Below are 16,245 nucleotides of genomic sequence, written 5' to 3' on the forward strand. Positions count from 1 at the left end.
GCAGCATTAATGGCTATAGACAAGAGTATCTGGATTCTGATTCTGTCTGCTACAGTCCTGAAGTTTGTCCTTGATCATATCATATCATATCATATCATATCATATCAGTTCCCTGAAAGCATTTAATATCTCTCTTACACTGAGATTGCAGTCTCTTTAGGAAAAGTGTGTCTGTGTGGGGTGTGGGGTAAATGTCTGTGTGCTATTGTGATTCAAGGAAATTGCAGTTAATTTGAGGTATTTTGAATTACTATTGTTTAACCTCAATTCTTCTTCTTTTATAATTCACATTACATACAATAAGATTAATATTAGCTTAGTTGAGACCATATCGTATTACTGCCGTTCTCATGCTGCCATGTCATACTCTGCCATGGGGATATTAGGTTCTATAGCTTGTTGTTGCCACTTTCACATGTGAGTGGGCATAGAATTGGCAGTCCAACATAAGAAGTAATATCTAATCCATATTTCTTGTCCTTTTAAAATTCATAGCAAATATGTCAACAGTTTTGTGCTATTTTGTGGGGTTCTTTTCCTTTCAGTGGGATTTTGGCTTATTTTTAGCAGGACATCACAACAGTGGCCACTTTTTCTTCAGCAGTGAATACTGAAGTGTTCAAATTTCCTCTTTCATCTTTATAGTTGAATGTTTATGTGAAATGGGAACAGGATAGCAGATACACCAAACACTTTTCCTTCCCACACTTCTGCAAATGTATTTCCGGCTACTGTAAGTGGATGGTATTTGTGAGCGTTTTAAGTACACCTACATTTATTTTGGAACACAATTAACGTTGGTAATAAGCCTGTGAGAAAAGATGTTTCTGGTCATTTTCACCATAATTTCCTCTTGAATGATGTGATAATGCTTATGCTACCTTAATCTTTCATTAGTTCTTTGTAAATATTTGGGAATGGTGAGAAACCTCTCTAGAGCACATTGTGCAAATATGTGCCAGTGTACATTTGAAAGACAAGATAAATTGTGGCATGAGTTGGTGTTTTGTGTATTTTAAATTTATTAAATTAATTTAGCCCAGTGTGTTGATCAAAGGTAGGTGCAGAATTCTCACCTCCACCATTTTGTGCGTTGTTGTTCCTTCCACACTCCACTCCTTCACCAGATCAGGAATATGTAATTATATACATATAATTTTGCTCATATTAGGCATATATATTTGTATAGGCAGTTGTTATATTCCAAGGGTGTTTGGGGCCATGGGAGCTCCAGTGCTGATCTTTAGCTTTCCCATTTGGGTCAACTTGCCCATCCATTTTAATGGAAGGAATCAGTTCATGCACACATCCCTTTGGATGAGACTCCCTCTGTTAAAATTACACATCATATGTGCAATTATGTATGTAAATACAGATCTCTGGATCAGAGTAATAGTATTTGGGGTGTGTGAATAAATGGGTGAGATATTTATATATTTGCATATGAATATGTGACAGGGTTCCTTTGTGATTCCTTTGTCGATGTGATGTTAAAGTACCTACCAATGGCATACTACTACTACTGCTACTATTACTATAAATATTTATATACACTCTTCAACCAAAGTTCCCAAAGCGGTTTACATAGAAATAATACATAAGATGGCCCCCTGTCCCCAAAGGGCTCACAATCTAAAGAAACATGGCAGATACAAGCAACAGCCACTGCAGGGATGCTGTGCTTGGATTGGATAGGACCAGTTGCTAAATATAAGAGAATCACCACTTTAAAAGGTGTCTCTCTCCTCATTTAGCAGGGGTAACTGCTACAAGCTGAGTATCTAAGGAAAACATAAGTGTAGTTTGGCATAAAGTAAAGGTACAGGAGAACCTTGTCGTTGGGGTTCTGTTCCTTGCCTATTACTGTGAGGAATGGAACTGTCTAGGGGTATTAGGTCTAGGGGGATTAGGCATTAGGTCTAGGGGGAAAGGGGGGAAAGTTCCAGGGTGGAGGGAAAATGTTTTTAAAGCCCCTAAACATTCCCCCAAATGGGCCAGAATGTACCCTAGCATGCTTCACTTGTCCTCCATGTGCTTAGGAATACCCACCAAAGGATGGATTGCCCCCCAAAACTGCAAAAATTCACAGGAAAAGGTCCATTTTTTCCAGAAATGAGCCACAAAATGGCTCCTCCTGTCTCTTTCTGGCTTCCTAGAGACAAAATGGCAGCCGGAAGTAACTTCTGCGGTTACTTCTGGCGCTCTAGGAACTGCAGATACTTGGGTTTTAACCCATTAGTATCCGTGGATGCTGGAAACAGGTGTCAATAAGGCACTCTGTGGATACGCAGAATCACAAATAGTGAGGTTCTCCTATACTGAAACAAACAAACTTGCAGGTATCTTCAAAGAAATTTAAAAAGATTCAGAGAGGCTATACTCAGTTATAGGGTGGTGACTGGGTTTCAGAAGTTCTCTCTAAACATGTAGCTGATTTATTGTCCCTCAAAGCTTTGCAAGGGCTTGAGCTGCTTTCAAGATTTAGGAACCACTTGAGCAAAAGTCATATGCAGCTTCCTAAATTTATAATTATTCCCTCTTGTTTATATAATTATACCTGAAATGCATTCTTAAGGCAGACATGCAGACATTTTGAAGATTAGGTTCTAAGTCGGTGTCTTAGAGTATTGTGATTGACTGTAGAGGAAGCCCTTGCTGTGATCCTTGCTGAACTGTGAGGCTCGCTCATGGGCCTTGGACAAATTTCTCAGCCTAACATTTACTTGTATCTTTCCTGGTTATATTGTGTAGGTTTGGTCACCATGGGTGGAAATGTTTGTCACATTTATATGCTGCCCTATATAAAATCTCAGGGTGGTTTAAAATTTAAATTTACAGATCACTGTAAAGCTAAAATGGCAGTCTGTTTCCTTGAAGGAAGATCTGAATAAAAATTTATCTAGAAAAGGAATATTACAAGAAAGGAATGTTTTAAATACAGACTGGATCCAAAGCATCATATACACTGTTCTTTTCCCACTTGTGCATTTATAGCTTCTTTCAGACACAATCTGTATACCCATTGTCCCCTCCCCAAAGTCAGGGCCTCTTCAGAACAGCATCCTATGAAGCTGCCTCAGGAAGAGAAAAATGCGCACTTCCATGTGTGTGCATGTGTATGTGTTTAAGCACTGCACACACATGCCCAGGCCTGTCTGAGTCTCAGCCAGTTCACTTTATAATATGTTACTTTTAATGTATTGGCCAATAGCTATTTATATACAACTTAGTTGAGCCAGAGTGTTACAGTTTTGGTGGGCAAAGCTGATTCTTTAGAAAACAAAAACAAAAAACCAGCGAAACAACAAAAATGTGCTTTGTTTGTTTCTGAAGGTACGACAGAGCGGGTGTGTTTGATCCAGGGAACAGTGGAAGCACTAAATGCAGTTCATGGCTTCATTGCTGAAAAGATTCGAGAAATGCCTCAAAATGTGGCCAAGACAGAACCAGTTAGCATTCTACAGCCTCAGACAACCGTCAATCCGGATCGCATCAAACAAGTGAGTTTGTGTTGAGAAGGGAATAAGCTGCTTTTGTATAAGTTATTTCAAAGACGCCCTATGAGATTAACAAGCATTCATATTAAATACATTATGCAATGATGTAATAAGGTTTTTAGCACTTCCAACTAATTACTCTCACTCATTGTATTAAAAATGACTAACTTTTAAGGTAGCTATTCATCCCTCCTATTGAAATTATCTCCTAGTTTTGGCATCGCTTGCAGGAAAACTTGTGAACTGCCCTCTCTAGATGATGTTAGAATTTTAAGCATTTTCCATCCATCCACTCTGAAAGTGATCTTGTATAGTCCTTTTATTTTGACAGTTTTCCCTTCTCTGAGGTTTTCTGATCAATTGTCTTTAGTGAAGACATCTTATACATTCCCCCAGTATTGATCTTCTATTACATATTTATCTAGTAAGCTCATTGCTAGATGAGAGCGTATTTTTCTTGTTCATTTGCAATAAGCCTTGAACCTTGGCTGGTAAAATATGGTTTCTCGAAATGTGGAGGGTAGGCCCTTCCTTAGAAGTGGGAGCACAAACTTCTAGGGGTGAAGGATCTGTAGACAGATGAAGCCTTCCTCATCTCAGCAGCCTGGGTGGGCAGAAATGTTCTTAGCAAGGGACGCTCACATATGCATTGAGTTTGTGGAAATAACTGCCATGAAACTTGCCAGAGCCCACATTCTTCGCCCCCCAACCTGATTTGAAAAGAAGGAAGCTCAAGAAGAGCTCCTTTCAACTGACAGTTCCATCTCTCTAGCTTAGAAGGAGGATCATAGATGTACATTTCTATTCTCCTACCCTTGTATGCAGCAGCAGAATATATACAACTGTGCATTAAAATCTCCACACATGTGGAGTAGATAAAGGCCACAAGGTGAAGAAAAATCAGGACCAACTTCAAAAGTGGGGGGGTGGTACTTTCATACATGAAAACAATTCCCAGGTGCATGTTGCTACACAGCTTAAATCTAAAGTCTACAAACAAACTTTCAACTATTATAGGAACTCTGCCAGAAAGCTGAACATGAAGTACTCAGGTCGGAATTTATAATTCAAACAATGTAAAACTTTTTCAGTCTATGATTCAGCCTTAAAACAGGCATTATGATGAAATGGCTGACATGTTATACAGTGTAACGCAGGCAGTGCAGACCTGTCTGCAGTGCTGCCAGTCTCTCACACATGGTGATGTTGCTGCGCAAGAAGACTGTTCTGGTAAAGCTCACCTTATATAAATAAGAACACTCCACAGGATCAGGCCAAAGGCCTATCTATTCCAGCATCCTCTTTCCCACAGTGGCCTGTGCAAAAGCTAAGGGCATGTCCCGCTTTATACCTTCAACGGATGTCATAAAAATGCAAATGTTGTTGTTGATATGGCGTAACTCTGTAACCCACATTGGCCAGCCTTGTCAACCATGGCAAACAAGTACACAGAAGTATTTACTGTTGGAAGAGCATCCATTATGCTTTGCTCTCCCCTCCTCCTGTTCTCTTGCTTGATCTTCACACTTACTTGCTTTTCTGTCCTTGCTGGTAGGAAAGGGGGGATGGAACCCATATTTATAGGCAGTTATGACTGGTCATGGGACTTATAATTTTGAAAGGTCAAAAGTGCAATGACTTTGCAAGAAGGCCAAGGTCAATAAGATGTTCCTTCCTCTTGAGAACAGATGCTAATGACTTTTTTTTGTATCAAGGGGTGACATGGGTCTCAGATAAAATTGTTAGGTGTTAAAGAGTAGTCATTGCTAGGTGAGATGGTTCCAAAGTTGCCATTATGGTGAACGTTGAATGTACCCTGACCAATAAGTCACCTACAAAACCAATTGAGGGGTTACACAAAGGGCAGTCATTGCTAGGTGCCAAGAGGTTAAAAAAAAGCAGAACATATTTGCCATTATGGTGAACTTTGAATACACCCATAAGTCAACCAAATAAAACTTGCAAAGGCAAACGAAGTCCTAGAATAATATATTTCACTAAGATAGTGGGTGTTTTGCAAGTCAACTAACTCCAGGTTACAACTGTAACCCTAATGGGGCACACTTGTACCCCAGCAGTTTTGTTTTGTTTTTTCATGGAGGCAAAACCATTTATGGTAAAGACCTGCTCTTTGCCGGTTTTATTTACTGGGGTGTCACTGTCCATGTCCTAAATGTACAACATGAACCAACAATTAATGTGTTGAGCTTCTAAGTAAAGTAAAGTTGTGCTGTTGACTCCTGGCGATCACAGAACCATGTGGAGGGGTTTACTATTGCCATCTGCCATGCAGTATAAGATGGTGCCTTTCAGCATCTTCCTATATCGCTGCTGCCCGATATAGGTGTTTCCCATAGTCTGAGAAACATACCAGCGGGGATTCAAACCAGCACCCTCTTGCTCCCTAGGTAAGTTGCTTCCCCGGGGTACAGAAATACCCAATGACACCTAGTGAGGGTTAAAGCCATCCAAGCTAGTGGCCATCACCACATCCCATGGCAGAATATTTCATGGATTAGTTATGTGCTGCATGAAAAAGTACTTCATCTTGTCAGTCCTAAATTTCCCGAACATCAGTTTCATGGGACGACCCCTGGTTTTAATGTTGTGAGAGAGGGAGAAAAATTTCACACTCTCCACTCCATGCATAATTTTATGCACCTCTATCATGTATGCCTGCAGTCGCGTATTTTGCAGACTAAAAAGCTCCAGATGCTGTAGCCTTGCCTCATAAGGAAGGTGGTCTAGTTGCAGCTGTGTAAGAGGACTTTGCACAGCTGCAGATCCTGTGGTGTTAGCATTGGGAATAATGCAAACGACATTTGATCACACAAGGGTGAGCCATACTTGAACAGCCCTCTTGTGCAGCAGCCATATGGGCAGGTCTCACAACCATGTTGTGCTGAGGATCAAGTCAGCCAATGTTGTTTTTTAAATCAGGCTCCTTTTAAAATATGATCTAAAAGAATTCAAGTATTTGAAATGCATAGTCTGTCTTCCTGTATTCTGCTATCTAAGGTTCAAGTACTGAAGAAAGACATGGAGAAGAACTGCTGCTTTCCACTCTTTTAAAAACTGCCAAGGGTGCATAAAATAAAGTTTTACATAAATTGGCTGCTTTAATTTTCTCTAAGTACACATTTATGTTTCTCACTTCTCTCAATGATCTGTTCACTTCAGAGTTAAAAATCTTGCTATTTTCTAAATCAAACTATTTTTTTACATTCAAGCTAAATATTCTCCATTATCTGAACCTTTTCTTTTTAACAGTTCTGAGTTGTATATCTGTACCAAAAAACCCTGAAACCATCGAGTTGGTCATTATTCTGTTATTTCTAACTCTATAAATACTATTTTTAAAAAAACAGCTGCATCCAAATAAATAAAATGTATTGCATCGATATGACTAGTACTTGCTTTATTTTTGCACTGTGTTTCCTAACATTTCAGACTACAAATAAAAGTGGTAGTAGTTGTCACATAATCCTCTGCTTTGTGCTGTTATAACTACTCAATTCTCAGGGATGATTGCTGGTGGAAGCTGTATTACTTTGGCATTTGCCTTTGCACTGCAGTTTCTACTGCTCTTCTATATATTATTATTTAACCATATCTCTTGAGAAAGAAGAGCATTTTGAATAATAGGAAATGATTTTTGCTCTGTGTGTTTTATACCATTATGTGGTTTCTGTTAATTTTCCAGGAGGTCATCACTCAGTCAGTCATCCCAGAAAGTGTTGCATTTGTCTTTGCAGTTCCCTTGATATTAAGAGAACAATGAAACAAGACTATTTTCTAAGGAATTATGTCATAATTCCTTAAATGGAAGATACCAACATTGCATAAAGGTAGTCTTTTGCCTGTGGGGAGAAATTTGTATATCTATTTCCACAACAGTTACCCTAAAAGAGCATCTTCTGTTAGTCTCCATTTCATTGTCCTTTGTTCCCCATACTCTCTCAGTAGCTGTTTATCCTTTGCAACAGCTTAAAAACCACGAGTAAATCTACTCATCTTGACAAATTTGGTTTAAAATCATGAGATATATATGATAAAAACTGGGCTTTTTTGTCCTGTCACTTCAGAGGTTTTTTCCCCCATATGTAGCTTTTTCTTTAGCAGAAATGATTAAAATATGAAAGTAGGTTTAAAGGTTCGAGACTAGAAGCATAGTTTAACCTACATCAGGAAGGTAAGAGAGCTGCAAATATTTGAATCCATTATCTCAAAGCCAATTTTATAATCATTTAAGAAATAAAATACTGCTAAAAATGGTCCTTTTAATCTGAAGGAGTGACATTACTTTTCTCTACCTAGAGATATTAAGATTATTCTTCAGGATGTCTAGACTCCTGATACCTGGGATAATCATGGAGGAAAGTGTGTTATGTGTTCCAAACGAACCCCTACTTTTAAGGTTTCTCCAGGTGATGTAAAAGAAGTAGTGCTGATTTCATTCTCTATGAGGTTGTCTTAGACATATGGTAGACCATATAGGGAAAGTTGAACGTTGGTATATTAATTTAGATTTGTGTCTGTTCTCATTCAAAATATCCTATGACTTTACAGAGCTTATTTAAGTGTCTGCTTATACAGTAAATGAGTAGTCATCTGCCAGTACCTACTAGTACCATTCAAAAATCAGGAGGGGATCAATTTTCTGCATAGCAGTAAGGAAGTGTATATCTTATAGTCTGTCTATCAGGTGATCAAGAAGTATCTTCCTGTATTTTCTAATAATGTAAATATTTTGTAAGAATGTTGTGCATTATCGAAAGCTAAGCATTAGGCAGCTGGGGAGTTGCAGAGGCTCAGCAGAAACCACCACAAAATGTTTATAAGGAATCTAATAATACTGAGTTGAGTTTATATCCCCCATTGTACCACTTTTCCAGGGCAATAATGATATATGCTAATGTGATGAATGATCACTCTGAGATGATGCACAGATTCAGGGAGGAGAAAGAGCAATTTTTCAGATCTAAATGTAAGTTTACTTGAGGTAGATTCAGACAGCATCTTTCTCACCATTTGCATTTTGTTCAGCATGTATTTTACCATCTGAAAGATTCACTTTTTTAAACTGCAGCAGCTGATAAGCTACCACAGCAACAGTAAAGTATTGGTAGTTGTGGGGCAAGAACAGCATAGGCCTTCCTTGACATATTTGAATCTACTTTTGTGTGAGCTGAATCTGCTCCTAATACTGAAATGTTTTGTCCTACTTTCAAAATCATATTATTGGAGAGAGATAAAACATATTTATGCCTTGAATATATATTAATATGCCCTTTTCCATACTGTTCCTTTCCTTTCCTTGAGCTAAAATATGGAGAACAATGAAAGAACAAATAGTGCTGCAGCAAATATATTTAGTAAAGAGTAGTCTGCTGCAATGTTTCCATAACTTAAAAACTCTATAGTAGAAAATTCTGACTAGTTCTTTACTATAACTTTGCTAGAAGGCAGTTAATAATTACTGGAGAGCTTCACCGACAGCATGAATGTTTCAATGTTAAAAAATGAAGTAAATTCAAATAACTCCCTAGTAATAGGGAGGAGAGCTGGTCTTGTGGTAGCAAGCATGACTTGCCCCCATAGCTAAGCAGGGTCTGACCTGGTTGCATATGACTGGGAGACTTGATGTGTGAGCACTGCAAGATATTCCCCTCAGGGGATGAAGCCGCTCTGGAAAGAGCAGAAGGTTTCAAGTTCCCTCCCTGGCTTCTCCAAGATAGGGCTGAGAGAGATTCCTGCCTGCAACCTTGGAGACGCCGCTGCCAGTCTGTAAAGACAATACTGTGCTAGATAGACCAATGGTCTGACTCAGTATATGGCAGTTTCCTATGTTCCTATGTTTCCGAAATTAATCTTATGATATCTAATAGCTTTATATATTGAATTTTCAGAAGCTTGATCATCTTTAAATGCAACCATTTGCTTAATGCACAACGTTGCCTGACATCCAAACTAAGGAAGCACTGGTGCAGCAAACACACAGCATGTGCTTCAGGGGAGCACAACTGTCAAGGATGCATTTCAAAGAGTCAGAGTGGCCTTTGGAGGGAAGTGGAGATGGACAACAATCACCCTTTCCCCAAAGCATGTGCTGTGCATTCACTGGATGTAGTCTGGATATCAGCCCCTGCTTTTAAAAGGTTTTGTTTCTTCTCTGTTCATAGTAATTCAGAGTTTCCGACTTACTTCCAGTGTTTTAAAATATACAGTTTCGTTGAGCTCTTAATGAAGCAGTAAGTAAAGTTGTGCCATCGAGTTGGTGTCGACTCCTGGAGCCCACAGAACCCTGTGGTTGTCTTTGGTAGAATACAGGAGGGGTTTACCATTGCCATCTCGCGTGCAGTATGAGATGATGCTTTTCAGCATCTTCCTATAGCGCTAAATTTCTAAGTTCTTGTTTTAAACAAATAAGTACTTATCTCTTGAAAAATCATTTTTGAATTTGTAGAAAACAGACTAAATAAATATTATTTTTTGAGTGAGCGTGTGAAGTCTCACATATGGGTGAAAGTTTAGACCTAGATAAGACCTTTCTAGAAAGTAGTGACCCTTAGGGCTCAAAAGGAGTGGTCTTTATTTAACCAACAGCCTTTTGCTAGTCAGCATGGACTTCAAGGTGAGAAGGGACTATCTGTCAGTCCTCAGTACTTTCCATGGTAGTTAGAAGTTAGAGATTCTACCTGCCCATCCTCGTTGGAGTGTAAATGACCAATATATTTTGTTCTTCTTTGAGGCTCATTTTATATCAATCAGCCAGGGTTTTATGAGTTGTAGGATTTCTTCCCTTGTCAATGAGTTCTTCCACAGTAATCTGCCCACCCCCCACCCCCGGCATATTGACACAATTTGGTATTGACACAATATTCCTGAGAATCCAGAAGATATCTCCCCTGAACCACTGCATTCCTGTTTTGCCCACTTATTCCGATTCTTTAAATCATTTATTTGCATTGATTTGTGGAGCTTCCTCCACAGTTGTATTACAGTCCTGAAAGTTAAATTATGTAGAGATATTGTCTTACCTGGTTCGAAAGTGTGATCTATGAGATGGCTAATAGTCCCTGTTGTCCCCATCACTTGATCAACATTCATGCCTCTCTTCTTCCTGCCCATCCCTCTGTTGTTGCTGGTTATACAGTTTATCATTTCAGACTGTCTATGCATCTGCCTTCCTCCTGTGATGCCCAGTTTATCCGTTTGATTTTGCAAACCAGCCACAGTTTCTGCTAAGAACACATTAAAATTCTGCTAAGAACACATTAAACAGTTTGCTCATTAAGAAGTTGTCTGATGACAGGAAGGATGACCAGTTGGGAAAAGACAGGAAAACATCTATTAAAGATTATTGCTTTTAAGCAACAATGTGTGATGTGCTCCACCCCCAAAGTGAACTTCATAAAGACCCACTTAAATACCTAGGGCAGGCTTCCCCAACCTGCGGCCCTCCAGATGTTGCCGAACTACAATTCTCATCACCCCCCCAGCTACAACTTATTGTGGCTGGGATGATGGGAATTGTAGTCCAGCAACATCTGGAGGACCTCAGGTTGGGGAAGTCTGACCTAGGGGGTATTAGGTATAATAGGGACCGTGTGTTATGGAGTTGGAAGGGGCAAGCAAGATCCTTCTGATTTTCGTTGTGGATCATTGGCCAAGGCGGACCCGCTTCAGCTGAAGTTATTTTATAAGGACTGCAGTCTTGATGTTTGCATGGGAAGCAGAGCATCATTTGAGTCACCTAACAACTTGACTTTCAGCTTCTGTGCATCAAAGCTTTAATTCACAGGCCCAGAAGCCCCCATCTGCACTCTGTATTATATGGGGAAATATCTAGCTAAGATCCAAGAGTCTCTCTTTAAAAAAAAAAAAAAGCAATAACTGTATAGGCATAAAATGTGATATCCAAGGACAGATTTTATTAGCCTGACTTAGGCACAAGCTACAGGGATTCCTCAGGACAAGTTTGGAAATGAGTGAACTTAATAAGGGCCCTAAACAGCAGAATCCAAGAGACAATGTGAATCCTAAGTTACTGACACTATTAAGGAACAGGGATATGAGATAACTTGATAGAGGGGGATGTGCTGGAAAATAAGGCATTACCAGTATACTATATAGGGAATAATATGGATTCCCCTACTTGCCAATGGTGATTTCTCTACTGTGTATTATATATACATCCCCTACTTGCCAATGGTGATTTCTCTACTGTGTATTATATATACATGTTGTATCTGTTTTCCATGTCCTCATGGGCGTTCTAAGTAGAGAAGCAATTGTCATTCCCAGGTTCTTGGCTAAGTACATAAGGAATAGGCAAATGTGCCTGTGTCTCAGCTTGTGTGGGAGTGAATCAGTGGGTGGAGAACTGTTAAAAATTAGTTGCCAACTAGGAATATACAAGCATTTATTGCATGATTCATATTTCACATATGACATCTTATAATGTCGTACAATTATATTATTATAGTAGGCTTTTATTATAAAAGGCATCTTTAGTGAGAATTTTAAAATGGCCTTATTCATATAATATGTAATACAATATAAAGAGAGGGAAGAAAGAGAGAAGGTCTGGAAGTGAGCTTAATATGCCTTTCTTGTCATCCTAGGATTTAATATCATTGCTAGTTTCTTTCAGTAATACCTTCTTTTCCTTGGGTAAAAGTCCTAGTTGCATCTCCTTGAGATCAGCTGCTTGCTTGTGAGCATAGAATTTCAAAATCTTATTTGACTGTTACTACTTTTTAATAACCCTTTCAAGAAGAATAGACATTGATACTCTTGAATTTATCCTTCAGGAAGAATATATATGTCCAGTGATGTTTTTACTGTGACTGACAATGTGGTGTCACTATTCCACATTGTGTAGGCTGGTGGTCATGTGTAAGCATGGCTAAGTGTTCATTTGAAGAAGAAATCAGAGTTGGTTTTCTTTGAGAGTGATCCACAGTTATCTATCTTCTCCCCAGTTTATCCTTCTTAGCCAGTGATTGTTTCACTGAGAGTTTGTTACTCTCAATTACGAATCCCTCCCATCTTGAAAGACATGCCTCTTGAAGTGACAAATTTATTGGCTAGGAGGCAGACCATCTTTCTGAGCCCTACAAGACTTTACTTTCTAGAAAGGTCCAATTTAGGCTAAGCAGTCACCTATAAGTGTGACAACAATATGCAACAAGTAAACAATATGCAGGTTTTAAAAATGTGATCATAAAATATGTTACAACACCCAGCCATAAATTGAATTTTGCTTGTACAGTGGCATTTTCCTCCACCTCCTTCCTGCTGCAGACACTGAAAACCCACTCCTAAGAGTTAAGGGACCCTTAGGAATGTCTTGAGTTGTGATGCCCCAGGAGACTGTAGCTGAAAAGGGGAAATCGACACAATTTATTCACTCTCCTTGCATAAGCAGACATACTTCTGCTTTGCAAGGGGCTCTTTGTTGTTTATGTTGGAAGTAAGAACTTTTTTTCTCTTAAATCTCTTAATTCTTAATTCTTTCTCATAAAGTTGCATTTATTTTACATTGTGTAAATTTAAAATTATCAGGTCAACTTTGTTTCACTGAAACGTGAAACACTGAGGTCATTAACACAATCAAAAACTGGGTTCTACCCAGGTTTGGGAGTTGTGTGTGCTCCCAATTTTTGGTTGTGTGGAAGCAAGGTAGGAGAAAAACCTGGTTAGAAGTGATTGTGAGGAAGCAAGGTAGGAAGAAAACCTTTTCCTTCTACTTTGCTTCCATACAATCACTTCTGCCCAGGTTTTCCTCTTACCTTGCTTCCACACAACCAAAAATTGGGAGCGCAAACAGCTCCCAAAACCGGGTAGAACACATTTTTTGATTGTGTTTATGAGCTCCTTTTCAGTTAGAAACATAGGAAGCTGCCATATACTGAGTCAGACTATAGGTCCATCTAGCTCAGTATTGTCTACACAGACTGGCAGTGGCTTCTCCAAGACTGCAGGCATTAAGAGTCATGTGTTGATTTTTAATGATAGAACTATCAGAAATGGAGCATATGTATAACAGTTTTCCTAATTTCAATTTCCACGGTATTATTGATTCTCTTCCTTATTGTTTAATGAAGACTATGTCAGCAACTGCAGGGCGGGGACGACGACCCTATTTCGAATGGAAGGTCATATTAATTTGTGGAGGCAGAATGCTTAAACTTGCTGGACCAATTTCTGTTGATTAGTGGAAACATTTGAAATGCTTAGTTTTTCACCTGCAGAATCTGAATGGATAAATTCTATTCACTTTTATTATCTGCATCTATATTTGCATTTGGTAGTGTTGCTTATATTAAAACGTGTTCTCAATGAAGTCATTCTTCTGAGACTGTCATTATTTCAAAAAGTTTTTATAAAAATTCTGAATTTTATAAAAAGTCTGAATTCAGAACATGTGAATGTTAAGTAAGATAAAGCCCAACTTCAGCTATACATTCAATGTTTAAAGTCAGAGACAGATAGAGCTGTACCCCAACAGAATGTGGTGTTATCCATGAGTATGATCTTCAGATTGCTTCTTTTCAGAACAGGAAACTTAAAGGATTTCAATTTACATTACATTTCTTTAACTCCCCCTTCTCTTGGAGAGCTGCACTCTGGGCCAGAGCATCTGTGTTATATAAAATAATTCATAGAAACCTGGTCTGATTTTGCATTACCTACAGTGTTTCAGCAATGTCTATTCCTGGAAATTTGTTATACGGTAGTATAGTAATGTAATATGCACCCAGAGGATAGTGAAGTAAAAGCAACCATGCTGACTATGCAAATGTCCACCGTGCATGCATGGAGGCCATTGTGTGCCGGTGTCATGCAGGGGCAATGCTCCACCGGCACGTGAAGATAGCTGGGAGGAGCGCCGCCTGCTCAGGAAGTGGCGGCAAGCAGCAGAGGAGCAGGTATGCACCTGCTCTCCTCTGTTTTAAAGGGGCAGGAGATGTGTTCCCTGCTAACTGTGCTAACTGGGCAAAGAGACACCTTTTAAAGTGTTGATTCTCTCAAAGGGGAGAGCAACTGGTCCTATCCATCCCCAGCATGGCATTCCTCCAGTGGCTGTTGCTGGTATCTGCCTTATATTTCTTTTTAGATTGTGAGCCCTTTGGGGAGAGGGTGTCATAAATCTGTCAGGCTAGCCAGACGAAGCGCAACGGGGACAGAAGCAACACTGCAAAATTCAACAGGAATAAATTCTCCAAACCAGGTCCAGTCTGAGTCAGTCCAAAAATCTAACAGAGTCCAAAGTAAAATCCACAGTCAAGGTCAACACAGTCCAGGGTCCAAACACGGTCAAGGCAATACAGGAACACAGCTGATTAGCATGCAAGAAACTGTTGTTGCTATCAGCAGGGAAGGCATGTTACAGGCATCTTAAATAGGCTGAGCCCCCCAGTGCTGTTAATTAAGAGTTGCTGAGTCAGCAGCTTTGCCTGTTGTTATATGCATGCGTCTTCTTAGCTCTTGCTGTCTCTTGGATCGGCACCTCTCCACAGCTGAGACTGGTCACGCCTCCTCCCCAAGAGCTGCCTCACCCAGCTCTAACTCCTCTTCGACTCCCTGTGCTTCAGACCCACTCTCCTTTGCAACCTCTGGTCCTTGCCCACCCTCCTCTGCTGTCTCTGTCTCCAACTCCTCCTCGGAATCTTCCAGCATGCCCATGACAGAGAGGAACATCTTATTTATGTTTTTTCTTTGTAAACCGCTTTGTGAACTTTGGTTAAAAAGCGGTATATAAATATTATTATTATTGTTAGTAGTAGTGGTGGTGGTGTTCCAAATTGCGTCTCGAAACGTGATTCATACACATCCCTAAAGTGAAGTAATTGATAGTACCCAATGTTTTAGATCCTGTAACTTGTGAACAGGTTCAAGTAACTATACTGATCTTTCTCACCTCCCCCTTGCCTCTGTGTGCCCCCATAAAAAAACCTCCTTTTGAGGACTGAGGGAAGTTCTCCCTGTGAAGGATTCCCAGAAGTTGTGGACTATAACTTCCATCATCCACAGCCAAAGGCCATTGCAGCTGGAGATGATGGGAGCTGTAGTAAACATATGGGAATCCCTGTTACAAGGAATACTGGTTAGGAATTTTGTGAACAGCAGGGCATGTGTTGTGGGGGACTGCCCCAGGAAGAATAGATTGGCTGGGATCCAAACTAATATGTTGGATAAAGAAGAAATTATTGAAGCGCAATCTTGTTTCCTACTTTGATAAAGTAACAAGGTTAGAGAAAAATTCAGTATTTGAACTTAAGGTTTTCAACCTAGACTACATCTTATTATAGATACTAAAAAGATATGAACTGGAAGTGTTAAGAAAAATCAGTACATGTGTATAGGATGAATGAATGAATAAATTTTATTCGATCTATAAGCAGTTGTAATTCATAATTACATAAATTCAAACCATGATCCACAATGCAGTACAACAAGCTACCTTACACTCTACTCCTTGTTAGATATATTACATCTTATTTTACAAACAGCAGCACAAAATGTAGACATGGCAAACTTTATATCTGGTTTTCAGTTTGCCTGAGTATTGAATGTGATATAAGAAAGAGTGCTTCAGAAAAAGATGTAGGTTGATAAACTGAATATGTATCAACAATTTAATTGGAGTAAATCAGTAGAACAAAAGGCCAGTGATTTAAGGTTTCATTAATAGGATTATAATTCCTATGACTCAAGAATCAATGTGATGCAGATAACA

The 16,245-nt window shown here is 39.3% G+C and overlaps 1 protein-coding gene across 6 annotated transcripts in view; it reads left to right on the forward strand.

The window, feature by feature from the left end:
* NOVA1 (NOVA alternative splicing regulator 1) overlaps positions 1–16,245 on the forward strand; it is a 232,960-nt gene that overhangs the window by 155,709 nt on the left and 61,006 nt on the right. For 4 of the 6 annotated variants that reach the window (XM_053252446.1, XM_053252453.1, XM_053252463.1 and 1 more), the window contains one exon: positions 3,334–3,500. In XM_053252446.1, the coding sequence (XP_053108421.1) occupies positions 3,334–3,500 (167 nt within the window). Of the gene's footprint in view, positions 1–3,333; positions 3,501–6,515; positions 6,899–7,200; positions 7,346–16,245 lie in introns of those variants that run through there. The other 2 variants (XM_053252482.1, XM_053252490.1) reach the window with 2 other exon arrangements.

This window comes from Hemicordylus capensis, chromosome 1 (genome assembly GCF_027244095.1).
Source record: "Hemicordylus capensis ecotype Gifberg chromosome 1, rHemCap1.1.pri, whole genome shotgun sequence".
NCBI lineage: Eukaryota > Metazoa > Chordata > Lepidosauria > Squamata > Cordylidae > Hemicordylus > Hemicordylus capensis.